We start from the raw sequence: 27,018 nt of genomic DNA, 5'->3' as shown, positions 1-27,018 counted from the left end.
ATGTTTTCCAACCTAACCTAAAATGTTTTCCAACCTAACCTAAAATGTTTTCCAACCTAACCTAAAATGTGTTCCAACCTAACCTAAAATGTAGAATAGTAAAAACAAGTGAGTACCTACGTAAGGACGAGTCTTCGGACATTCCTCAGAATGGTGAACCCTGCGTGACGACGCGACAGTTCCAGATGACTCGTTGTTCCTGGAGAAAGTCGCTGTATACTCTTACCCATTGCAACGTCTTTCATCCAGAATTCTCACACCAGAGTAGCATAGCGAGCGTACGAAGAAAACAGAGAGAGCGAATGGAAAACGAAAGATTTAAAAATAAAAGCGTATGAAGGTCAAGGTTCAGCGACAAGGGAATACCCCGCTATTAAACCTAACCCAGTTGCAACACCAACTCGGGTGTCGTGTAATAAAAAATCCTTACAAGGAGCTGATCACCCGGTCACCCAATTCCTCAGCGACGATTACTCACGGGTCCATCAGCTTATCGTCCCCGTGCACGCATACAATTTCGTGCACAGTTAACGCCCGCCGCTAAGGGACCAGCTTTCAGGGTCTATCAGCCTTCGAGACCGCCGTCGAGAGCATTTGTCGCAGTTATTCAAGCCCGTGGTGCAATAACGGGGCACACGATACTAAATCCTGATTACTATTACTGATACGACCGCAAAAAGCTGGCCGCCGGTAACGCGTACACGCTTCGCAGTGTGTAACAAACCTACACGCGCACGGCGTGGAGGAGTGTGCGGGCGCGTGTTCCACCCGGGGGAGATAGGGAAGCCTTTTAACGAATGTTGGAAAGTTCACTGAACCCATTATCGCATGCTTTTATGGACGTAAGAATCCGAACAATTGCGCCTGACAATCGATTGGCATGAGCCACAGGGTTACACTTGGGTCCTGGTGTTGGGTAATCGAATGGAGGCCCAGTTTTCCCCAAAATTCGACTGCGCTCGTGTTAACTGGCTCATTCTTCAACGAAGAAATATTCACCATGGATTTAATTAAAGAGTGTTGGAGCAGAGCTGGGAGTGGGTGGGTTTTGCCCGGAGCACGCAAACTTTTTACAGCTCCACTGCTCCAGATTATTTTTTTATTACTTGAATTTTGCTTTCTCTTTATAAAAGCAGATGAACGAATTTTTTTAAATTCTAATTTTATATATTTCGTCAGTGAAAAAATATTGTATGGTAGCACCGCGAAGCCCGGTGCTAAAGTTGGTTGCCTGAACACTGCGAAATTTATCACCGGCGTTGCCACGTCCAAACGTTTTAGTGAGAGCCCAAAGCGGAGCTGGAGCAAGTATTTTGATGTCCAGGCGGAGCAGGAGCGCAGCGATTAGAAAATTGGTTCGCTCCAATCCCCTGGTATTTGAAACTGATCCAAGAAGAATGAATGACAGATGCTGGTACATGTGACGCAATAACATGATATTCTTCTTCTTTTCTAGGAGTTTCAGTATTAAGTACTCCTGATGAGGCATTAAGCCGTGAGTCCACCTAAAAGCTAAGCTAAGCTATGCTATACTAAGTTTTAAAAAAATAGCTTTTAATACATCCTTATGGAACCATTTCCACCAAAAGGTAAGTTAAGCTGTCCTGTGTTTTTTATGCTTTATAGCACTGCCAGGCATAGCACAGAATAGCGTAGCTTAAATTAGCTTCTAGGTAGACCCCCGGCTTTACTCAATTTCTTGAATAAGGACTTAAGGGGTTATACCTAGTCAGGAGGCCGAAAAGTGGCGAATGTTTGTGAATTTTTTTTGAAAAAGCGGAAGCATATATTTTTACATAACTTTTTTCTATTAAGAGAGCAACATTTGAAGAACAGTTGGGAATTTTTTGGTCGAAAAATACTAAAGTTTGTAATAAAACTATAAGCGACATCCAAGAAACCTTTTTTAAAAAGTTGTTTTGGGATGAGCACTGCCATTGGGAACCAGATTATCTAAAATAAAAAAACAAAAAAGATTTCGTTAGTATATTAATGTATGCTCCGGTGCCGTCCCTAAATTACGTAAGGGTAATTTTGGCGATTTCTTACCCCTTCCCTCCCCCAGTATAAGAATTCGTAAGGTTTGGTATTCCAACCCCCTCCTTACGTAATATTTCTTGCATTGAATTTTTTCAGTTATTAAAATTCTTTAACCAAAAGAATTCAATTAAAGATTTATATAATTCATTTAACTCGGTTTCGGGAAATTTAAACTAAAACTACTTTATTGAAACATTAATGATAGAATTTGGATTTATTGAAAGTTAGGTTAAAAAATATTACGTAAGACGCTATCTGACTCCCCCCTCTTGTAAGAAAATGTAAGAAATTCGCCCCCCTCCCCCCATCAAGCCTTACGTAATTTAAGGACGACCCCTCTGAGTCACGAAGAAAATTTTCAAAATATTAATTTAAAACAAAATGGCGGCTATTTAAAGTTGAAGTCCTGATATTTTCGCGCGATTTTTGCAGTGCTGACCCCAAAACAACTTTTTAAAAGAGGCTTCATGGATGTCGGTTGTAATTTTATTATAAACGTAAATATTTTTCGACAAACCTCTTGTACGAAAATGTAAGAAATTCGCCCCCCCCCCACAAGCCTTACGTAATTTAAGGACGACGCCTCTGAGTCACGAAGAAAATTTTCGAAATATTAATTTAAAACAAAATGGCGGCTATTTAAACTTGAAGTCCTGATATTTTCGCGTGATTTTTGCAGTGCTGACCCCAAAACAACTTTTTAAAAGAGGCTTCATGGATGTCGGTTATAATTTTATTATAAACCTAAATATTTTACGACAAACCAATTATCCCCCGTCACGAAGAATTCCTCAACCGAGACGACCTCGAAGAGAACTGTACTATAATCCTTCCGAGGAATACCTAACCTCAAACGTCCCACCACTTGGTACAATTCCACGAAAGTTCATCCCTCCTAGAACACATTATCCATTTAAAGAGACTGAAACGAAAAGGAACGAAGTGCCTCATCTATACCGTAAACCGCAAACTATTCCCGCCACTGCCATTTTCGAGGGAAATTTCTAAAAAAAATTCCGCCGCTCGAACCAACTGAAAATTCCCCTTGAATTTCCGCGTAGTCCCCGACGAAAGTTTCCTGGGAGGAAAGCCACGGAATGCTTGATCGACTGCCATAAAGGCTGGCGGAACGGTACTCGCATAATCAGGATTTCCTCGCGGACAAAAGGTCATCGAAAACTCGCGAATGTCCCGGCTGGCCCATAGATCTGTCGCAGAGGCTGGTTTCTATTATGCCCCGTTTCGCCGGCTCGCGTTAAGAAATGCAGGCGGCCATAAAGCAATAACGCGCTTCTACACACGGACGTCCGGCTGTTGGCGCGCACGCGGCGCGCCGGCGAAACGTATTCACGGCAACAATCGTGTTCTCACTTTCAATAAACCGCTCAGCCATAAATAACCAGCGCAACGAGCCGCGCGCGCGCGCGCGCGCGTGTCGACGAGGAACAAGAGCGATCTTTCGCCATAGCACTTTTACCGAACACGCGTGTTCTGCGTTATTGGGACTGGTTTCTCCAGTCGGTTAAACGACTTGCGCGGTTCTTTCTCAAAATTAATGACGATCCAAATCATCTGAATGTTGGAAATGTCTCTTGAGGAAAATATAGTGGAACGTGGAAAGACCCTAAGTAGCATTTATTTGTTGGCCATTTTGATGGGCCATTGACAAGTTATCGGTTGGCTAACGGTTGGAAGTCTCACTAGACTATGCCTCGATATTAACCCTTAACTGGTATCTTGGGGTCGCTCATGACCCCAGGCACGCAAAGTTCGCTGCAAAATTTTTGGTTGTCTAAGCTTGTAAACTGTTTTTCTAATTAATTTTATAATAATAGTTTAACTTTCTAGGTTTCTATTATTTTATACATTACCTAAGAACAAAATATTCATAGGGGTTGATCTAGGGTCGACTTTACAAATTTCTGTGCCCTTTTTTATTTGGGGTCTGCCACGACCCCAGTATACCAGTCACGTTTGCCAAAAACAGTATACCAGTTAAGGGTTAACAAACTGCGGTGTATGTACGTGTGTATGTATTAATAAACAAGAAATGAAACAACTCAAATATCCAATAATAAGTCCTGAAAATTTGGAAAAGATTCATTAAGTGGTTTGCTTTTAATAAATTTCCAAAGATACCACTACTTTTCAGAGCATTACCCTGTTTTCCTCCTTTAAAATAAAATAAGAACTGCATGTAACATAATTCAATCTGGTTACTGTAAATAACGAGGTGCAGTAAAGACGCTGAACAAAGTGTTATTCCACGCTAAATTAATCACTTTTTGCACTTTCTGCCAGGGATTTGGATGAAGTCGAAATATAATTCAAGTAGTTCGCGAGAAGACGTCATTCTGCTGGTTTCGAAATCGTTTAAAAAATACAGAATATCGAAATCCGCGATTGTCACCTGCGTCGCGAAAAATAGCTTTTTATAAAATTGAAATATGTTGTAGCTCACATGGAATTAAGAGGGATTTAAGTCATCGTTGAGCTGGTTTCGAAGTTTTTAAGAAATACAAGCTGTCGAACTGTGTAATTTATGCTAATTCTCAGGAGAACGCAAACAGGCTCTGCAAATGAATATTGTAACGCGAGACAGCAAATTATTGCTACCAAGTTGCTGCAAGAACAACGCAACGAATTGCCAAAGAGCACTTTAAAGCACAACCGTCAGGATTGGACGACGAAACGTATCGGAGCCTCCATTCCCCGAGATGTCCAAGGGAGAAGCGGTTGCCACGGATATTCGTGTCACCGACAGCGAGCTGGAATTTGCATTTATGAGATACCTCTGCTTCTCAGACACTCGGACGTCTCCATTATCAGCGACGAAAAATGCTCCTCTTGCAAAAGTCGAGACCAGCTTTAAAGCGGTATACGTTCAGCAGACGAGCGGGGAATAATAATCTGGCGGAAGATTTGCATTCGCTGCTCCTAGGGACCTCGATATCTTTGCGCGCCTTGAGGATGAAAACCGTTGAGTCCGCTATAAAAATGAACGTCTCTGCAAACATGTTAATGGGGACTTTTCTTCTCCTTTCGATAGATAAGACTGACACCTAAAGTATTGATCAACCTTTTCGATGCACGCTGTATTCACTACGCATACTTGCAAATGAAGTCTAAAGCAAGATTCGGGGACCTGGATTAATGGTCTACAGTTTCCTTTTCGCAACCACATTCATCCCCTATTCAGATATAATTAGACAGTCAAATCGCTCGCAAGTTAATTCGCAAAAAATACCTTACTTTCGAGCGATTTGACAGCCTAGTCCCCTTGAGCCTTGGCTGGCGGATGCAGGGTCAGTTTGGATCCACCCGATGCATGTATCCTACCTATTGCTTATTAGCACTTCATGTAGCGTCGACATGTTTTCAAACCGAGGGATTTGCATCAAGAATATTGTCCAAGAGTCTCCGAATGAGTGACTATGAAAAGGAACGGAGCTTGAAGAGGTGTTCTTCAGAACGTTGCGTCACTCAAAGCGTTAGTGCGGCTCTTTTAAGGAGAACATGAGATTCAGATAGCAAGAACATCAAAATCTAACGTGAAAGCCTTCTGAATTCTGTATGAATGAAACTACAGACCCCTGCACCGGTCCAGTGCAGACCAGGCAGGGCTTCCTCCATCCAAGAATAATGGTCCCCGCTCACATCTGTTCAATGGTTTCTTTGTTTCAGTGCGCGCAACTGATAGGGACAAGTGTGAACTACTCCAGAACAGCGAAACGATATTTTTTACCCCTGACATTGACGGCATTGTCCCACCACACATTGAAGTGACATATGTGCGCGGACCTAAAGTCCCAAGCACGGCGCCCCGCGTCAAGGATGTCCCCGACCCAAAGCCTCCAACGCGTCGTGCGCAGAAGAAAGATCCAGCGAAACCAATTACAGCCGCAACATCCAGGCTATTCGAGCGGCGTAAAAAAGCTCGGCTGAACAGTGATACCAACGATAAGCGGCCGGCTCCGCGGCACAGGGAAATCAATTCCCCCAGATCAGCGGCGCGAGATAGCAGCAGTCGAAGCCTCCATTAAGTCTTAATTAAGAAAGGTCTGCGCGTTCTCGTTTCGCTATGGGGGGATAATGCCCACGGCGCCGTCACGTCCCAACCCCAAGGACGCGTACATCTCAATTACTATTAACGCGATGCGATTCGCGAAAGGGGCCCGCCTAAGGGACAGCCCGGCCTCCAGCGACGCCGCGTAAAAAGGAAAGGGAGAAGAAAAAGCAAATCTCCCCGGCCGCTTTTTCGAACTTAGCAGGACATCCATCCGAACTGGATCCCTCGCTGGGCGGAGCTGTCTATCGGGACCTATCTGAACGGGGACGTCGTCGATCTCCCCGTGCATGCCGATCGAACAACGTCATCGGGCATCGCCTCTGGGCACCAGGATGGTGCGGCGGGCCCGGGCAGCCTGTAGGCAGCCTGGGCGATACGCCAATGCAAATTGATCGAGTTGTGATTGGGCCTATTCAGCGGGTCGACGCACGCGGCTCTCTCTTTGATGTGATCGATCAGGTGCATCGGGAGCTGGGAGAGCGATTGTCCTTCTATTTTCTGGATATCAGCGGGATCTCGGTGACTGAGGCTTAAAGGTCGACGAAGGAGAATGGTCGAATTTGCGATCTGATCTGAGGGACTTGATGAGCGCTTGGCTGCTGATGCTGTGGAGAGAAAGGTGCGTTGTTGTAGATTGGATTTCTCCGAGGGCAGTGGAATACAGTGATATATCCTGTATCCGAACAGCCGGTTGTACGTAAATTGTGTAAACTATATACGTTATGCAAGTTTCAAATTTAAGAGTACCATTGTATTTGCATTGTAGCGAATTATACGTAAGGAAATTAAATAAATATTCATTTTGAGGAACAAATTGACTGTCCAAGATCGCTGCTTTTTGTCGAATAGAATGACTCATTCTACGCGAGACACCTTGGTAGGTATGGTCACCAATGGTACTTCAGATATACTTACACAGCAGGGTTTGTCAGTTTTTAGAAACCGAGTTTAAAAACCAGTTTTTATTTATAAATTTGTAAAATTCGAGAACCGGCTTTTAAAATTAAACAACCGGTTTTATATACTAGAATTAATATGCAGAAACGAATTAATTATTTAATTAAAAACGTTAATATTTTGACTTGAAATGGGTTCGGACACAAGCATATTGTAGTAGGTAAGAGTTTAGTGTAAAATTAATCTTCATGAGTTCATATTTCCTGAAGAAAAATACTAAATGGAATAAAGATTTATACTTTGGCACCGCTGTAAAATTAAGAACAAAAAATAGTTTCATAATGCACAGGTATGCAGCAATATTAATTAAAATCATTATTATAGAAAGTTGAAAATCGTTAGGTAGAAATAATTATTATGTAACATACTTCGTACGCATAGCAGATTTCGAGAAATTTCTTAAGCTTCTGTTAAGACGCGTCGTTCATTTGTTAAGAAAATATTGACTGCATTTCTTATTCAAATATTATAATAATGCATCAGTATAATAGTAAATCCCTTTAAATTTAGTTTAAGATCCTTAAACTTCCAAGAAAATTAATTTTTTTAAAGTATAAATTTATTTACAAAAATATCCATAATGTACTAGAACATTTTTACGTTGTCCGCTTACTGGGACGATATAATTCAGTCCGAAGGGGCCCTTACGAGTGAAACACCAGCACCTCTATCAAACTTCGCCCGTTCATTTACGATAGCTTGCCGTGTACTTGCCCCGTCCCCTTTATGAGCAGTCCAGGGTCCTAAGTCCTCAAGCCCCAGACTATTTTGTGCAGCGTTTCGAGCGATACATAACCGAGGTGCCGCTTAAGTAAGACGCCTTCAATTTATCGCATCGAACTGTTATACGTTACAATTTAATAATTCCACGCATGAAACCTGCATGATTCAAAAGGCACACCCTGGGCGCACGCGTTCCTCAAGAAGGCGCAATTATGCGCGTGCAGCATTGCACACTCGCGTGCAAATACACATGGTAAGATACGAGGGTTCGCATATTATGGGCCTTGCGCCGGTGAGCCTCTTAAATCCCCGGCGACGAGGCTTAAATCAATCAGCGTAATTAACGCGCGCTTTGTACCGCTAGGATTAGAATGCTCTTGCAATCTATCGCTAGTCAGTTTGCTCATGTTTGTACCCGTACCTCGTCACTATGATGCATTCCTTTTCCCTTGCGGTTTCGACTGAATTCTTTCGGCGGAACTTTTGCATCCAATTCAGATAGCGAAGTCAGCTGTAGCCTAATTGGAGGAATAGGCGAAATACACGCTTCGTTTGGCTAAATATACAGGCCGAGTCAAAATAAACGGCGCGATTCGAAGGAAAGTGAATCCTCGTTGAAAAGTATCTCGCGAACATTTCTCGTGCAAATATTTCTCTAGGAGAAAGTTGCGTTTAGAAATGTGTAGAGGGCGATTCAAATGTGGGGGTCCGAGGTTACTGTCATCTAAGTTTTCAGTCGTTGAAATTACACGCATCAGAATCTTTTGGGGGTCTACTGGATGCTCAGACTAGAACGGACGAGTTTGAATAATCTAGAAATAATTCCTTCGTATACAAAATTTCACAACGACTCAAATTGAAAAGAAAAAGGGTTTACATTTCGAGGGTTGATGTTACTTCTTCAGAGTGAATTGGAACAATATAGCGCTTATTAAAATACTCGCCATACGTGTATTCCCAAGATTTCACAAGTCCTCGAATTTTGCAGTTGGAGATCTGACCCTGTCATTTGAAACTAAGAAACAGCAGTTCCTTCAAACTTCCCACAACCCACTGTATAAATATATATTGAAACACCCAGCACTACTAAATTCTTCAAAATTAATTTCACACTCAGAATCGAAATCAATCATAAATATTAAAAAGAAAATGGCGATATCCCATCGACAGAAAGAGATAGATTGGATTCTGGAATATTTTAAATAATTACTGTGACTATTAGTCGCAATAGTAATCCCCGGCGCTACTTCGCGTGTCAAATTTCGGGCCACGAAGTATGTAGCGAGCGTTAGACTCCGCCCCCTTTCCCGTCAGCTGCCGCGCATGCGCGCCAGAGATCCCGCTATCGCTCGACGCAGCACCAGCCAGATATCCGTCGCGTTCGCCCAATGTCTACGCCTCGTACCAGCGCCAGCCAAAGTAATTGCCGTAAAAATAACTCGATGCAGCATTAAAAGGTCATAACGAGGACGTTGTCTCGGCTTTCACCGATCGGCCAGCCAGGGCTTACAGAAATTCTTATGTAATCCGGCAGAATTTCATCGCGGGTTAGCCGGGGCGCACAATGAGCATGCCGCCGTTTCATAAATTTGTCTCATCCCGCCGACTATCCGCGCTCGATACTTTCACATCGACGCTGTAAACACAGGGGCGACCAGCTGCAACGGAGAGAACAGATTCGTTCGATGCTTGCGTAAGATCGCATCGGCGTGAATTTCTTTCCTCGCGCGCCGCGCGATTGCCTGCTAACTTCGGCTTTTCCTGTTCCCTTTTTTATCGCCCCGGCGTATTTTTACTTGCTCCTCGCGCCGCGAACATGTGTCGAGATAAAAAGGATCGCCTTCGCGACTGCGCGCAAAAAGAGGAGATCCTTGAAAGGAATATTCATGGCGTTTCTGAGAAAAAGGAGTCACCGAGGATACGCTCCTTTTTCTTCTCGAGCATGGAAGCGATGATATTGGGTCGTTTACGGGGTGTTTCATAATGGGATTTCTTTGATTCCGGTTTCTCGAAATGGGGACTCTGTCGACGATCCTGAAGAATGGCGAACAAGTTCGGCGAATTTTGTCTACATTTGGGCAGATGGGCTTCTTATGGTAATATTCTTGATTTACGGGGAGAACTCAAATGTTAATTAATTCTGCCACAAGTTCCTTCAACATGCGTGGAATTCGGCGCAAAATAAAAAGTGAAAAACACCAATACGGATCCAGGATCAATTCTTATCCTTTCGTTATTCGTACTGAAGAATCGGTGCTGAAAATGTAGTCACTTGTCGTTCTTCTTTATGTAATCCTAAAACTCGCTAGAAAAATGAAAAGCAGTGAAATCAAGTGGCAAAAAGCATTGGTGCAAACCATCGTTATTTTCGAAATTTCAAGTAATTCTGTTGAATGCCTTCGAAAATGAAATTATATAGTTAGTTTGAGCGTTCGTACGCTGTGCTTTGTAGAATGAGAAACGTTCACGTGGAAAACTTTGTATATTGAATTTAGAATCTGGCTTTTGAAAATTTCAGAAATTTCAAAATCTCCCTTTAAAGGAATTGTGCACTAAATATTGGAAGAAACAATAGAAACTCTGTTTCTTAGTTATTAGTACTTTCAGTTCCTCACATTTAACACACTAAGTTTGAAAATTCAAAGTCCTCACCCGTGACAAATACAATTTTTCTCTCAAAATTATTCTTTCCAAAATTACCACGATTATTAGCACTTCCTTTGTAACAGGCCTCTATTATGTAAATGGAACAATTGTAATGGTGACTTTTTACTCAAACTTTGCACACTAATTTAATTTGAAGTACTATAGCTAACGATTAGTCTGATCAAACCTTCAACGTTACACCTGAGACCCGTCCATGACAGTCGACTTCGCTCACGTCCAGAGCACAACGACGAAACATCCTCAAACCTGGAAGTCGAGCTGATACCGCAGCAGTGATACAGTTCCACGAAGGTTCCTCCGTTTTCACTTCTTTGATAGTTATCCACGCCTCAGTTGACGCTATCAATTTCCACGCTGACCCCTCGATCTCCATTACTCGGTCGCCTCATCCCCCGGAAGCCGCAGAACCGCTCCCGACCACAGGAGTTATCGAAATTGCGCGCGAAAACCGCTGGGAAACGAAGTGCAGCGCGAAAAACACCTCGGTCCCTCCTTCAGACTTCCACGCTTCTAGGTTTTTACGAGAAATATCCGCTGTCACGTCCACGAGATGCTCGTTTTTCCTCGACGACGCAAGGACGTAAAACATGGGAAGATCGTATCGGGGGAAGAGTCGCGCGCACGTAACAAACCTATGAATTCCGCGGCAGCTCCGAACCTCATGCGCAGAAAACGCGTCTCTGACAAAACAAAGGACACTTGGGGCTTCCTCATAGCGCGGCTGGATTCCTGTAACGGGAATGGCATTTCAGGACGTCTAACGAAGATTCTGAAAGGTCTGGGGGCTAAAGGAGATTTTATGTAGGTGTACTTTTTGGTGGGCTGGCTGGCGTTTTTCTGGATTTCGTTGATTTCCCGCGTGTCGATGATGAAAGATCGCGCGCACAGAGTTATCTCTGTGTAAAGCGCGTGGGGGAATCGCTTTCTTTTGGTTCGTCGGTTCCTCTATTGGGGGGGTTCCCTATTTTAAACTGGGAGGAATGATTTTGTAATATCCAGAACCGCAACCGTAATTCCCTAAAAAGGCCGAGTTACGCGCAATGAAGTACTCTACATTACCTACCACCACCCTACCCTACCTCTATATGGCACGGCAGGTGGATTGGCGTATGAAGGATCAAGAGGAAGGAAAAAAGTCAGAGGTGGGGTGCTCCGTTTCTCGTGTTGGAACCGTCAACCAGACTCATTAAGAGGGCTCTAGCCGACGAGCCCTGCCCTGCCCTGCCCTGCCCAGCCGCAGGGGGCCATGAGAAATAAACTTGGAACTTGTATATATACAAACGAAACTGGGACCTGACACTTGCGAGAAAGAGTTCGAAAGATTGAACCTCTGGTGGCGTTGGCGAGCACTAACAGTCGCGATCCCATTGTGGGGCTGAGACGTGAGAATCTAACAGAATAAGCAGGAGCTTCGTACCCCAATACAAACCTCTGATTATGTTTGTTTAATGTATCTGTGGAATATTCCTATTTTAACTTGTCGTTCGTCAATTTCTAGCAAAGTCGTACGAAAACCGGGAGGCCGCCATGTTAAAGAACATGGCGACTGCCGGAGGTGTGTTACCCACTCTGCCTGTCAAAACCCAAGATGAATTTTAGATGAATTTATAAAAAAATACCTCCCACAAATTCACCTGGATGTCCAGACCAATGATTAATATTCTCCTCACAGAGGGATCGCTTTGATCCACGCAGTACCGCGGGATCAAACGTTTATCGCTGCTTCCCAGATCTAAAATGCCCCTCCGTAGCAACTCCCAAGTCACTATACGGAGGGACACGCGGTTCCGAACCGGTACAGGACGCCTCGCTCGCACAAATCTGCATTTTGATCCGCTGATCCTATCACGGGTAACATTACTGGAAACTGGTGGCTCATTAATTCCAGCCAACGGCTCTTGTTGCTTAAACGCTCGCTGGAGGAAGAGGGTACCCAGCCTCTGGATCGGCCGCGTATCCATTAACCGGTCTTCCTGACGTATGGCTTTTCTGTGTCCCGAGCAGCCCCTCCTGCCAGAGGTCGAACAGGAACACGTACCTCCGCGTTCCTAGATGAAACCAAGTCAACCACTATCGGTGAATGGGTCTGGGCCCTCTATCAGCCACGCTGCTGGGATTGTTACGTGCCAATTACTTTTCCTATCGCGCCCGGACTATCTGTGCCTTCCAATTGGACCTCTCGTTCGACTTATTCCATGTTCCACGCTTACCCGTTCCTTTTTTCCGCGGCTAGATCCTAGTCGCGCGCGAGTGGTCCGGCCGCATGTGTCACGCAACAGTTCCCGCCACTTCGCATTTTTACCGCCGCGAACAATATAGACACCTTATCGGCTACTGCGTTTTGTACGCGACGCGTTTCTTGCGTGTAGCGACAAAGTAGAAATTGACACTTTTGCGTGTTAGCTGTGATCTTCTAGTGGTCGGGTGATATTTGATAGCGATATAAGTAGTGCCTACGTGAATGTGAGCGATTAGCTAATTGCACGATGTGCAGTGTGTGGTAGAAAGCAATGTTTCGATAGAATGGACAAGTATGTATGATTTGTACCCTTTTTTGTTATTTGAGAACTGTACATTTTAAGACTTGTGAGATCCACGATGGCATGGCGGACACGGGGATCATTTTGACTAGGGTCGGCGGAGCAAGTTTTTTCCGCGTGTGGATTGCGGTGGAGGCCGGGAGGGGGTTGCAAATTAAACGATCAAACTTCAATAGCCTAAAAAACAGTAGTACGTAAACATAAAATAAAAAATGGTAAAATGCCTTCGAAATTACCAAGTGTGGAATTCCACACAGCAAAATCTTATCACGACTCACGCCGCCCCTGATATTGACCAGCAATATAATTTCAATTGTATAGATTATACAACTTAGAATAATTTTGTAAATTGGATTTTTATCCTGTTGTGAAATAAAATTTCTATGTTCTCAGTGATGTGATGCTATTAACTAACAAGTAACCTAAACAATTTGGTATAAAAAATAGTTCCAAATGCACCGTGCACCCACCAGGTAAAGGTAAAATTAACAGCCATGAATATTCTACTCAAAAATCAAGTGACCCACGAATTTTGAGATTGTCTGTAGGGTTTATACAAAAACCGACTTTTGAAAAAAAAAAACGTTTTCCGAATTCCACTATTCCCCAAAAACCGGTCAAACCGGTTTTCGAAATTTCACAAAAAAAATATAATTAAAATAGTATATAAATATTCGTACTTATTTTAAAAAAATTCAGTTTCCTTAATATTATGGAATTGCTGAAATATAACAAAATAAAGTATACTCTGTACAAAACCAAATGAAAAAAACTAAATTAACTAAAATCCATAGAAAATATAAATCTTTTAAAAGGTGGTACCAAATTATAAATCTTTATTACATTTTTTTCTGAAAATATGAACTCATGAAGATTAGTGTCACAGTAAACTCTTACCTGCTACATAAATTTTTAATTAAATAATTCATTCATTTCTGTATATTAATTCTAGTATATAAAACCAGTTTTTTAAATTTAAAAACGGGTGTTCGAATTTTACAAATTTATAAATAAAAAGCGACAAACTCTTATCATCTGTAATTACTTCTGTTTTCCTTAATTATTCATTACTATCAGACCTACCTCATCGACCCACACTTATTGTTGCTTACAACTCAAGAAACTACCAACATTTCTTAACCCCCTATATTATTCTTACCCAACTGCAATACTACCACCTAATTAAAAACCTAATAAAATCCCAAATATAACGGGTCCTGTCCTCGAACCACCCCAGCAGTCAAGCTCGGCTGTACAGGGTGTTAAAAAAGTGATGGTCACTGCTTTCAGGGATGGAACTATCCCCCTGGATCGGTGGACATTTGTAAAAGAATTTGCTGCAAAATGGTTCCTATATAACATCGAAAATTAATGTTAATTTTTTTACATCATCTCATTGTGCTCGTTGCAAGGAGACAAAGTTTGAAAGGAACCATATGTCGCAAACGAACCGTTTCGTCAGGAAAAATTGCTAAAGATTTCGCAACCATTTGATTGTGGAGAGTTACCTAGAGACATGTGCTTACCACCACTGTGCCTCTTGGTAGTGTCTCTCCAAATGATGTCCTCTGCCACCACCATAGACATAGTCGTCCCAGCTTTAAAAGCAACTACCCTCCAAGAAAACTTCAAAAAAACACTTCCATTGAAGCGGTTGGGCTTCGAAAGGATTAACGCAGGATCGCATACAGACACAGTCACGCGCCAGCACACACAGGGAGGAGCGTGCACTGGCTCGCTGGCACGGTCTTTAAACGGCACCAGTGTTCTCCGCAAAACAAGTGGTCTAGCCAGTCGAGCAAATTACCCACACTTATTCCCCCTGGTACGTACGCGAGGGAACAGCCAGGGGACGTCTTCATTCGACATCGACAGTAGGCTGGAAGTTGCCAGTCGCCTGCAACCGACCTGTCCCGTTGCCAGCTGCCATTTTTCCAGGCGCGCACGGCGATCGGGCTCCGTCGATAATTATCAACATCACTTCCATGCCCCTTTGGACTCGCCTGGCCCCCAGGACATCCTGGACACTCTGCTGAGGCTTCTTTCGGGACGAACGGACGGTGACCCCCCCGTATTTTCCGTGGGCGATCGTTCACCGAGATCGGAATGAATTTCTGCCGCTGGGAATCCCAGCGCGTTCCAACCAGGGGGGTGAATATTTTGAGGAAGGTCGGTTTACGACCTGATGCTCGAAGGAAGTAGGTTGCTGAGATATGTGGATAAGATTGTTGAAGAGGGATCTGGTTTTCATGGGATTTTTCATGACCTTGAGGATGGAGCACGTGATTGAAACGGACATACAGGCTGTTTCAGTACTTGTAGCGTGAAAGGGGAGAGGGTCAGTATTCGTGCAAAAAGGAATTGAAAATGTGGAATACCAATTGTCTTGTCGAGGATCATAAGTTTGAAGATTTGTTGGGTAGGTGGGTGATTTCTTTTTGTTATGGAGTGTATTATAAAATTGAAAGTTTATTCTGAGGGTTACAGCAACATTGAAGATCTATAGCGTCTCTGGGATTAAGTTGCAGATTTATTGCAAAACGTATGTAATAATTTATTTCGCTAATGGAATTCTATTGCTTAACAGTAGTCAATGTCGAAATGCAGGATTAGATCACGGCTTGTAATTACTCAAATGCGCATACAGGACAGGTTTCCGAAATTGTTTTTCTCGATAATAGAAGCTCAAGTATTGGGGAAATTAAATGATGTTGAGTAACATACAATTATCCCTTAATACCTTTATAATATTAGAATCGGTACTTATATTGTTTAGGACAGTAGTTAGACATATTAAAAGTTATGGAAATAGTTAACTTTTCAGGAAAATGGTCGTTACGTTAATTTCGACGAATCCATTATCAAAAAATTCCTTTATTGCGGATAGTTATAACTCTGCGTTAGCTGAGGTGATTGATGTTCTACTGTATTGTTGCGTCTAGTGTACACTGCAGTGTACATTGACAGGTGAGAAATGACTCGCGCCTCTTATCAATAGCAGGTTATCGATTTCACAGAGTTGCGATTCCGAGGTGATCGCAGATAGTCATCACAGGCGATTGTGAATTTGCAATCCCCGTGAATCGTTAGTGCGTTACAAAATAATTAATTATAATAGGTTATTTTATCCGAAAAACAGTTTCTGAATCTTAGGAAAATTTATTTGTCTGGAGTATCAGCTGTGCAGTTATTATAAGTTTCAGATCTTTCTAATAAGCCACACGATCGATAATAAGTAATTCGTTAAAGCGCGATTGCAATCAGGAATTGAATATCGTAATTAATATAAGAATTAGTTTTCCTTCAGGAGTTATTAGAGGCTCAGTCTTTGGTGATGTGGAAGATTTATAGACTCCACTTTTTTGGGTATAGGAATGTTGCAATATACTTCAGCGACTTTTCGAAACAGCAAGGACACTGGACAGTCCTCCTCGAATAAAATAAAAAAAAAGTGACCACAATACAATTGATAGTTTCGGAGATAAAAATTCACATATACAGCTTGTTTTCATGAGAATAAGCAAAATGGAAATCTTCAACGTCTTATATTTTTTACACAATTTCGAAACCAGCAAAATGATGACTTAAACCTTCCATAATTTCGTGTGAATTACATCAGGCTTGGGAATTAAGTGGCTTTTTCGGGCGAGTTTTAGAAGCAACGCCCTCTTTCTCCCGCCACGCGTCTTGGCCCCCGCGACTGCCTTAAAGCTCGAGCCACCTCAGGCAAAACAAAAACGTATCGACAATCGTGCTCTCTGGGACGATGTGGAAATCTATTGATACAATGTCGCCCTAATGCGCCACGCGCTGTTCACGTGGTACGGGCCTGAGACCCTACAAGCCGGTTGGCTGCCGCGGGGACCAAGACGCGCGGTGGGAGAAAGAGGGCGTGGCTTCTGAAAATCGGCCGAAAAGATCACTTAATTCCCGAGCCTGAATTACATCATATTTCACTGTTAACCAAATTCGTGAGACTTAGTGCCGAAAGTATTGTACTTTTCCGAAAAATAGTCAAACAGTAAACACTTCAACGTACTTTATTTTTTAAACAAATTGACCCCTACTTAAACCACCTCTACTTTTCACACGAACTACATACATAATATTTTATTTTCGTCCAACTCCGTGACGTCAAGCGTAACAAATTCTGTATTTTTCGTTGAAATAGGCAAAGATTGCGAAATGATCAAGGTAAAGATTCAAAAACTTTAGAAAATGAAGATATTTATAAACTTGCGATTTCCCTGGTAAAATCAGAAGCAGGTTTTAGAGTCTTCAATAGTTTCGTAATTGATAAAATCTGTAATATCTAGAAAACCTTTAAATTTTCAGTGTTTGAAGACTTTCGATGTACTTTGCACTTGCAACAATGTAATATCGCCAAATATGTTGCAATATTCTATAAATTGCAGTAGATAGTTCGAGTGTGAGTACTGCTACATAAATATACGCTATTCCTTCGTTTCTGACGGACGTGTAGATAAACTTTTTTGCATTTTACATTGCAAAAATATCTGTTCTGCTCGTCGATGGATTATCATCGAGAGGAGCGTTCAGCGGAACGAATTGGACGTTTCGATGCATTGCTGGGCGCGCTTTCACTAACTTTGGAATTTGTAAATCATCGAAATTAATTTGTTATACACACCAAGATTTGTATCTCCCAGTTTTTTAGTTAACGAAATGAATAGAGATTCTTAATATCGATTTTGATGAATTGGATAGACACTGTGAATGAATAACTCGCGCGTTCCGTCCCGCTGCGGAATTTCAAATTTACGGGATGAGCTTAAAAAATAATAAAAATGTTAGACTGCGATAGTTGGTCGTATAAAAGTTATGTAAAATATTTCACGATTTCAACGTTTCCCGGTGTAGTTCAACCTCGAATTGAAAAATATACTTTTTCTTTAATGAAAGTTTTACTTTCAAGAAATATAGCGGGTACCTATACATACGTATAATTATGTCATTTAATTCGGCCATTTTCAACTTACGTGGATCACAATTTTGAAACTTCAGTTTCATGATTCAATAAAGTGTTACTTAATGTTGCAAAAGTAGATTTGGGTAAAATCTAGAGAAGTGTAATTTTTAACAATTATATATATATAATTTTTAAAAATTACATATATATATAATTATAATTTTTAAAAATTACATATATATATAATTATAATTTTTAAAAATTATATATATATAATTGATAAAATTACACTTCTCTAGGTTTACCCAAATCTACTTTTGCAATATTCAGTAACACTTTATTTAATCATAGAACTGAAGTTTCAAAATTGTGATCCACGCAAGTTGAAAATGGCAGAATTAAATGACATAATTATACGTATGTATAGGTACTCGCGATATTTTTAGAAAGTAAAACTTTCATTAAAGAAAAAGTATATTTTTCAAATCAGAAGACAAAATGCATTAAAACTAACAATTCAATTTTCGAGCTTTTGATCCAAGGTGTGGGCTGCTTTGTTCAACGTTATCTTTTCGTAGCTGTTGAATGTAACAAGAATCAGATGAATTGTAAGTTTAAGGAATTTCTGGTAACAGGCGAAAATGAAAATCGATTGCTTCAGGATAAACTATTTTAGTATTCTTCACTTCATCGAAGATTCACTTTAAAAAAAAATCAACTCCCACATCAGATTTGCTCTATATTTCACATTATCGAAAGTCCTGATCTCGACTCCGGGATCTCGAGGAATCGACAGGTACATCGAACTCCAGTTAGCTTTAGACAAATTTAATTAGGAGAAAACTGTGTTATCTGTGATCAAGTGAACGGCGAATTCTAATTATTCTCACGCCGCTAACGTTTTAATTAAAACCCTGGCGCCGTTCGATTTCTTCCTACATTCTTATGACACACGCGAACTTCAGCAAACGGTGCGTTACTAATGGCGGAAACGATTTATGTTTCCAGACGAGCTGCATCCAATTCGTGCCCTGATACCCCCCAAGTTTCTACTCTAACTGTATCTACTGTAACTCACTTTTCGCCTGTAATTTTAACTCTACTGTAACTCCTGCGCCCTCGCCTATCTGCTGCAACTTGAATTCTACTGCAAGTAAGTAGGTAGTCTATTTTACTGCCGCAATTCTTTTTCTATGACACTAAAATGTATAGTACATAAAGAAAGGTAACTTAAACCATCGGCGTCCGGAGGGGGTGCAAAAGGGGCAGCCCCCTCCCCGGCTTTGGAAAAAAATCGCTTATTTTTCAAAACTAATCTTTATTAAGTTTATACTAAAAAGAGGGAATATTTTTAATTTTCGGTTTTAAGTTTTTAGTTAAATTGGCACTACAAAATGGGTTAAAAAAAGGAAGAGGGGTATTTTTTTCTTTACCATCATCCGAAAGTTGCCCCCCCCCCCCGGAAAAAGTCTCCGGTCGCCCTTGACTTAAACGTCTCGATTTCGAAAATAGGTATTACTTAACGTTAGTACAAATTTAGCAATGAAAGGCAAGCTTTTAACATTCATTTTTGGCGTCGATACTAAGTGTGGAATACATTCTATTAACATTTTAAAGTATTGTCGAAATTAAAATAAGGATGTTCCTTCGAAAGGCCCCCGTGGCTGATCGACACGAGGTTTAAGGGGAAGAGTGGGAAGAGGGTGTGTCCTAAATCTAAAATTATAGCTTCGGATATTTATTAGTTTTCGAAATAATAATAAAAAATAATTGTTAATTTTGTTGTTAAACCAATGATCCCCCCCTTCCACTTTAATATTTTTCTGTGGCCCCCACGCATAATAGTTACTCGGCGGAAAGAGAAATGGAAAAATAAACAGTAAAAATAGCATCGTTTATTTTAAAATTGCACAATGATTTTGTAATACAAATAATTATAATAATAATAACATATATCTTATGAACTATACACGTACTTACCTGTATTCGTTTTTAAAAACAAAAGCTGTAATAAACTGACGTTTACTTTATTTAGTCTTCTGTATTTCATTTGAATATAATACTTCTGTGATAATTTACATTTCAGGGTTAATCGCTTTTATATAATTTAAACATTCTATTCTGACTCTAGCCCCCTAGAGTTTGCTCTGTCTCCTCAAAAGTTAATTTATGGCCTGTGGCCTCCTTGAAAAGTTCTGTGACTCCCGGTTGAGAAACACTGCTATAACCTATAACACCTCTCCCTTACAAATTGTGTCGAAAAACAATTCCTAACGTTATAACTCTACCTGGGTATCAGCGAGGGCCAAACGTTAGTTCTGATTTTTTCCTTATAACAGTTCCTGCAATAAGACTTTTACAGAAATTCATTACATACAATTCGTCCCTTCACGTGGCTTAATGTAGTTAAAACAGGTGTGTATAAACTAACAAACATTTGGCGTAATAACACAACACAATGTGCACACATAGGTGGACAAATGCTTCTGAGCGACAGTGCATGTAAATGAATAATAACATACAAATTACAATTCAACAAGAGACCGAAAGGTGATAAGTGATAAACCTTTCCGTCTCCGTCCCCTCTTAATAGCTGCCTCGCGAGGCGATCGCGTCCGATTTTTGCCGAGCCGTACCGAAGGCAGACTGCCCGCTTATGCTTGCAGCCCAAATCGCGTCGCGATTTCCAAAACATTCGGGATCCCAAGCAACGCGAAACTCTGCTGAGCAAGCAGGTAGTATCGAGATCTCGCCCGATTCCGCCCGAATTTTACCGACCCGTCCCGAAACTTTCGGGATCCCGAACAATGCGAGAGAACTAGAGTATGTAATATCCAGATCTCGCCCGATCTCACTCGAGGTTCTCCGAGCCGTCCCGAAGCTCGTGTTTCCAACTGCCGAGCCTCGGGACGATCCGCACGCCCCTACTGGGCACACATATCAGTTCCGTGTCAGTTCCGTGCCGCCATGTTCAGTATCAGTGGTAAAAGATATCGTTTCCCTGTTTTGCGATTAACCATTTCACACTCGTCAGTTCCGTATTCGTACAGTGAAATTCTGGACGGCTGTTCTTACGCATTAGTTCCGTGCCAGTTCCGTGGCGTCAGTACCAATGGCAAACCGTATCGTTTCTCTGCGTTGAAATGCAGCAGTTCACACTTGTGCGTACAGGGGGACATCTTTTTCCTTCAGTGTCGGATCCATATCTGTACTCTGGAGTTAAAATTCGTTGGCCACGATATTCTGCTTTTCTCACTGGCGCTGTCTTGAAACTTAAAATCGGTTGAATGGGACCTTCGTTTATGATCCTGATGGATTCTCGGGTCGAAGCTCTCGGAGACGACGCTGTCCGGGAGCCCTAAACCCTAGAGCACCGCTGTCCAGCGGTGGGGCCCCTCGCGCGCCTGGTTCCCCTTTCGACCGTTCGTTCCCCGCACAATAATCGCGGAGAATATGTAGTAGCATCGGCTCGCTGCGGCGACGTGTGTCACTAATACACACGTATGTAATGTGTAGCGGCTGAACTTCCTTGACGACGCAGACGCTAGCCTGTCATGGTCGCTTCTTCAGCGTCGCGCGGTATCCCTGACGACACGGACGGGAGTGGGAGAACCCCAAAGGCTTGCGGCTTTGCGAGCCCTGGCTTGGGCAACGCTGTCCTAGAGTCATAAAAACAAATACGGCAGTAGACCATTCGGTTATGCCAATACCAGTTTCTATATTTCGGGTTAGATCTTCGTAGAGGTGTCAGCGATATATTGCTGGTGTTTTTCTAATAAAAATGACACCAAACGTGATGTAATTCTAATTACGTTTATTTTTAATGATCGCAATGGAAAGAGTGCTTGAATTCTGCACGGTTTGTTGGGTTAGGTGCGTGTGGAGACCGGGTTGCATGAGAGACTTGCAGTTTAAACTTAATTGCGTAATACTGTAGGTATTTACTTTTTTGTAAGTGAAGGCGCTTCGGAGATTTGAAAGTCAATTCCGTTTGTTTAATCTTGCATGGTCTTTGGTAAAATTCCAGATTATAGTGAATCTATATAGTCGGCGATGCGTGAAGGAGCGATAATAAGTGGCCGTAACAAGCTTTCAGCCAGCGTGTTTATTTACACACGTTCAGTGGGACTGTTTGGAGACTTCAATGGTCCACATAAAGGTGGAATGCATGCTTCTAAGTAGTTTTCTGTGTCGGACTTGGATTGAATCTGGTGTCCCCACAATACATATTCCCTTTTCATTAATTTGCATTTCTGAAAAGGGCAAGCAAGTGTGGACGGCTGTACTTTATTGCACACTCAAAGATCTGTTTTACCGAGCTAGATTCGGTTTACCTGAAGGTGCTGAAAATGATTAAGATCGTTTATGACTCGGAGAATGACTGTAAAATTTTACTTCGGTGCGTTCGCAAATGTCCAGATGTTTCCCTCGTGCGATAGAATACGAAATTACAATTAATACATTCACTGCTGTGCCGATCACCGGTGGCGGACGCGACAGTAATGCCAGTAGGAGTAATCTCAAATATTAATGCACCATTGCAATACTGAATAGTTTACTTTTTTTACTGTGTAACTTGTAAATACAAGAGCGAGTGGGTGAGGTTGTATAGATTAAGAACCATACAGGGTACAGCGAAAGAAAAACGCAGGAATTAATAATTAAAATAAAGTTTTAAATATATATATATAAATTTAAATATATATATGTATATATATATATTTAAATTTAAATATTTATATTTAAATATATATATATTTTGTAAATGCTTAATGATATATATATATATATATTTAAATTTATATATTTATATATATTTATATTTAAATATATATATATTTTGTAAATGCTTAATATATATCATTAAGCATTTACAAAAATATATTAGCAATACAATTAAGCAATACATACAAAAACAACCGTTTACAGGAAACCAGATGCTTTACTATGTACAAGCACTGGAGTCAAAATTTACCATTTTCGGTACACAGCTTATTCTACAAACCCCGATCGAAAGCGCTTTTACAACTTTTACCTGCCGGAAATACATTGATTACTGGGAAGAAAATATGTATGTCTCCTGCAATAAATCCCCGGTATTTCGGCAACCGATATTTCCGCAGTCGGAAGGGTACGGGAGGCAACCCTTGGACTCGCGCACATCGGTAACTACGGCTGACCTGCGAAACAATACAGAGTGTTCTCATTATTACTGACCAGCGTTTTTTTTTTAGGTAAATGGTAAATATAAAAATGGAAATGGAAAGCTTTCGCTTTTTTTACAAGCTGGACGAGAGACTACATTATTGTTTTAAATTTGGAATAATTTTTAATTAATGAAAGTAACGTTTAATTTGTTAAGGGAAAAGTTACATTTGTTTATGTCATAGGAAAGACATATTTTACACCGATTATTTATTTCATTTAAAAGAAACATAACTTCTCGTTCAAGAAACTGAAGGTCACTTTTGTGTATAAATTATTGCAAATTTAAATCATTAATGTAATTTCGCGTGTTGCTTGCAATAAACTGAAACCTTTTTTCCCATATATTTACCATTTTCGAGAAAAGCGCTGCTCAGTAGTAACGCGAACACCCTGTATTGTGAGAGAGACAGTTTTTGACAACCGGCACGGCCAAACGTACCCCACGCGCGTGGACAAAATGTTACCACCTAACGCGCGGATCCTTCATCCCAGTTCCAAGGACAGTAGTTCCGCCGCATTTGAAAGCGTCACTTCGTGAATTTTCTCAGAGCCGATTTAGCTTTCCCCGTAGTATGGAAAACCCGACATGAAGTGTGTGATACTAGGTAGTGTCTGGCATTCCTTCGCACCCCCTTCAGTAATATTCTCGTGTTTTTTGTTAGTACCATGGAAATGGACACCGAAAAATTAATCGAATTGGTGCGCCAACATCCTGTCCTGTACGATTTGTCCCACATGCAATACATGGACAGCAATTACAAATTTAGGATCTGGGCGGATATAGGAAATAAGCTGCGTGAAGACGGTGAGTCGCACAGATCTTATATTTGTGAAAAGAACAATTTTAAACTATACAAAACTGTAAAGCTGTCTCCATCACACACGTATGTAAGTACGCTCCATGATAGCTTTTACATTTCACCCCATTCATCACTACTATTCACGACAAATCAAGATTTCAATCTCGAAGTTCCCTCACGTCACACATATTTATAAGTACAAAAAAAAATATAGGTACAGTAATACCCCGTTATGAGTCCGTCGAACGGGGCTGGCGGCGGACTTATAGTGGCTCGCGGACATGGTTTAGTATCATGCTTTCTCTCTTTCGTACCCGACGGCAACTTCGTGTCGACGCTTTCCTGTTCTCTCACTCTCGTCCGCAGGCTTCCAAGAAATGGTGGGGATAGTCGCCGGACTCTCAACGTGCGGTAAGAACGGACTCATAACGGGGGATTACTGCATAAATAAAACATTTCTAAATTAAACGAGTTCATTTAATTGAATGAAAAATGCACAGAAGACTGAAAAATAATTATTTTCTTGTACTACAATTACGATGGTGATATGTCACTTTGAATAAAATCGTGTGGCAGGATATATCATCGCTTTTTATCTAAAACTTCCTAAGCTTCTTAAACCTCCCTTGTTAATCACGTCCGAGCCGATAACTAAATGATATAGTTTTCAGTGAACCGCCAGTAGCTAAAAATCTGAAACGATACAAATGTTTTAACAATATAATACAATACAAAATTTGTATTTCATTAACATGAATTTGTCTGTTTCTCCCAGGATCAGCGTGCAGAGCAAGGTGGAATAATTTAAGGGATAACTACCGGAAGTCGTTGAAGAAACAGGAAGTAAGAAGTGGCTCCGCTAAGACAATAAAATCATACAAATATTCCAATCAAATGTGCTTCTTAAAACGATTCTTCGGGGAGCGAAGTTCTACGGGAAACGTTGGCACGCAGGAATTCGATAACGGCAACAGCAGCGACGAGCTATTGGCCGATGCGAGGGAAAGCTGCCCGGAACAACCGACGCTGACGATGCAACAGAGCACAGACGAAGAAGATTATGAACCCCCAGAGAAAAGAAAAGTAACATACAGCAGGGGACGAAAAGAAACGGTCTCCACGCAAGTCCTAAATTACTTCATTAATAAAAATGAAAACCCTCATCCGGTGGACGCGTTCTTAAACGGAATTTCGGCAACCATAAAGAGCCTGAGCCCGCGCAACCAGAATTGCTTGAAAACCGAGATATTCAACATAGTCCAAAGATACGAATTGGAGTCGTTAACGCAAGGACGCAATAGTGATAACACTTTGAGAAGAAACACATCGACCGTTAGTTATAACGCAAACACTGAAACGGAACGTGAAAGCAATAGTCCCACCTCCCACGCACACTTCACACTTCATGACACGTTCAAAGCCGAATAATACATAGGCATATTATAATACACATGTAATTTAGTTTTGGTTAATGTAATTTAGGATAGTGCAACGTTTGCCGTCTTCACGATTTATCCAGGCACAGTGGCACAGTTTTTATGTTTCTCCGTGAAGAAGGCCAAGTGTGACTAAATATAAATAGCGATACGCGCCCCGGGCTCGTCTTCTGGAGAGGACACCTCGGCTGTTTGAAGGATGCATAGAGAGACGATTGTGTATAGTAGAACAAGTATTTTCAGTGTCCTAACCTAGAGGGCTACACTGAAAATACTTTTTTATTAAATATACGTACCTACATTTCTGTAAGACGATCAGGTGTTGGTGTTTTATTTAAAAGAACCTAATTCATTTGATCACGCTATTCGTGGTCCTCCCACAATACAGTATGTCCGGTTCAGCTGTATAAAATTGTCTACAAATTTTTTTCACATTTTCAGGAGTTATATAAATAATACCGCGTATATGTTACTGTAAAAGCCAGAATACAGTAAATCCTAAGAAATACCGGTGCAACTAAAGATTTACCAACCAACGTTGATACAAGTTCGAAATAATGTTCCCAATGATCGGTAGTTGGTTGAGGTTAGATTTATTTAGCGCCCTCCTCGCGAGGGCTCCCAACTTTTGAGAGGTTCAAAATAAGAAAATGTGTTTCAGAAACATGCTCTCACCGTTCCCGAGTTGCTGGTTCAAATCCCCATGACCATCCATTTCTGAAACACAGTTTTTTATCTTAAGGGGATACTCTAGGCTAGTGTACCTGCCTGCTTTTCAACGCCAGGTTCGGGAAATTATTTAATAAAAAACTATAAGTTTATTCTGTTTAACGTTTTGCCTGCATATTAAGATAGGTTGGAAGTAAAACTCAGAATTTTTTTGAGCTTTTTAACGCATATATACATAGAAACTTATAGTCGGTGGCGCAAGCTTCTTCAAACCTTCTCTGCTGTATTCTTGAATCTGAACTAATCATGCTATAATAGTGTTTTTGTCGAAATGTAAATTTTGTATTTAAATTAAATTTTATAGTTGTGGATAAAAGCGATTTTTTTGGTTAAAATTCACAAAATTTTTAATTTTTATTATTAAAGTCTAAAAATTTAGAGAAGTATTAGCGAATACTTATCCTGGGATGCGATACACCCCGTGTGACCACGAAGTGTTAAATCTCCCAAAAGTTAGCGGTCCCCCCTAAACAAATCTGGGCCCAACTAACTACCGCTCAGAGCTTTTCTGAATATCTCGAAAACTAAAGCCGAGCTAGGGTTACATGTATAGGGAAAAGTTGTTCAGAATGTCGACTTTGGCAACATATTTCAAGGTCATTGAAATCGGTGTTGAAAAGCCTTTTCTGTATACATAATTACCCAAAACACTGTACCCACGTAGAGTAGACCTGCGCAATTGGCCGAGGCAGAGCAGGCCTGCTAAATAGTCCTCAGTGAAATCAGTGACACGGAACCGGACACGGGACTGATATGTGTGCCCGGGCCTTTATCTATCCACTATCCTGTTACTCCTGCGATCTCGCAACGATCGCGATCGAGGCGATAATGTGATTTCTGTCCAGCGACAATGGCGGCCAGGTATCTGGTCTTCCTGAATATGAAAGTGCTCGTCGTCGCGGCAGAAACTGTAACAGGA

At 41.3% G+C, this 27,018-nt stretch overlaps 1 protein-coding gene across 4 annotated transcripts; it reads left to right on the top strand.

Annotated features, from left to right (window-relative positions):
- The first annotated feature begins 12,728 nt into the window (after nucleotides 1-12,728).
- LOC143376098 (uncharacterized) lies at nucleotides 12,729-25,626 on the top strand. 4 transcript variants are annotated; one of them, XM_076825968.1, is made up of 3 exons: nucleotides 12,729-12,987; nucleotides 23,797-23,939; nucleotides 24,710-25,626. In XM_076825968.1, the coding sequence occupies exons 1-3, from the start codon at nucleotides 12,980-12,982 to the stop codon at nucleotides 25,360-25,362; spliced, it is 804 nt and encodes a 267-aa protein (XP_076682083.1). In that variant the 5' UTR covers nucleotides 12,729-12,979; the 3' UTR covers nucleotides 25,363-25,626. The 4 variants fall into 4 exon arrangements, with proteins under 4 accessions (XP_076682083.1, XP_076682086.1, XP_076682085.1 ...); XM_076825971.1 differs by lacking the exon at nucleotides 12,729-12,987 and adding an exon at nucleotides 20,847-20,909; XM_076825970.1 differs by lacking the exon at nucleotides 12,729-12,987 and adding an exon at nucleotides 23,005-23,091.
- Nucleotides 25,627-27,018: the final 1,392 nt, after the last annotated feature.

Source organism: Andrena cerasifolii, chromosome 13 (assembly GCF_050908995.1).
Source record: "Andrena cerasifolii isolate SP2316 chromosome 13, iyAndCera1_principal, whole genome shotgun sequence".
In the NCBI taxonomy this organism is placed as follows: domain Eukaryota; kingdom Metazoa; phylum Arthropoda; class Insecta; order Hymenoptera; family Andrenidae; genus Andrena; species Andrena cerasifolii.
Note: the sequence above shows the minus strand (reverse complement) of the source record. Positions and strands in the feature narration are given on the sequence as shown.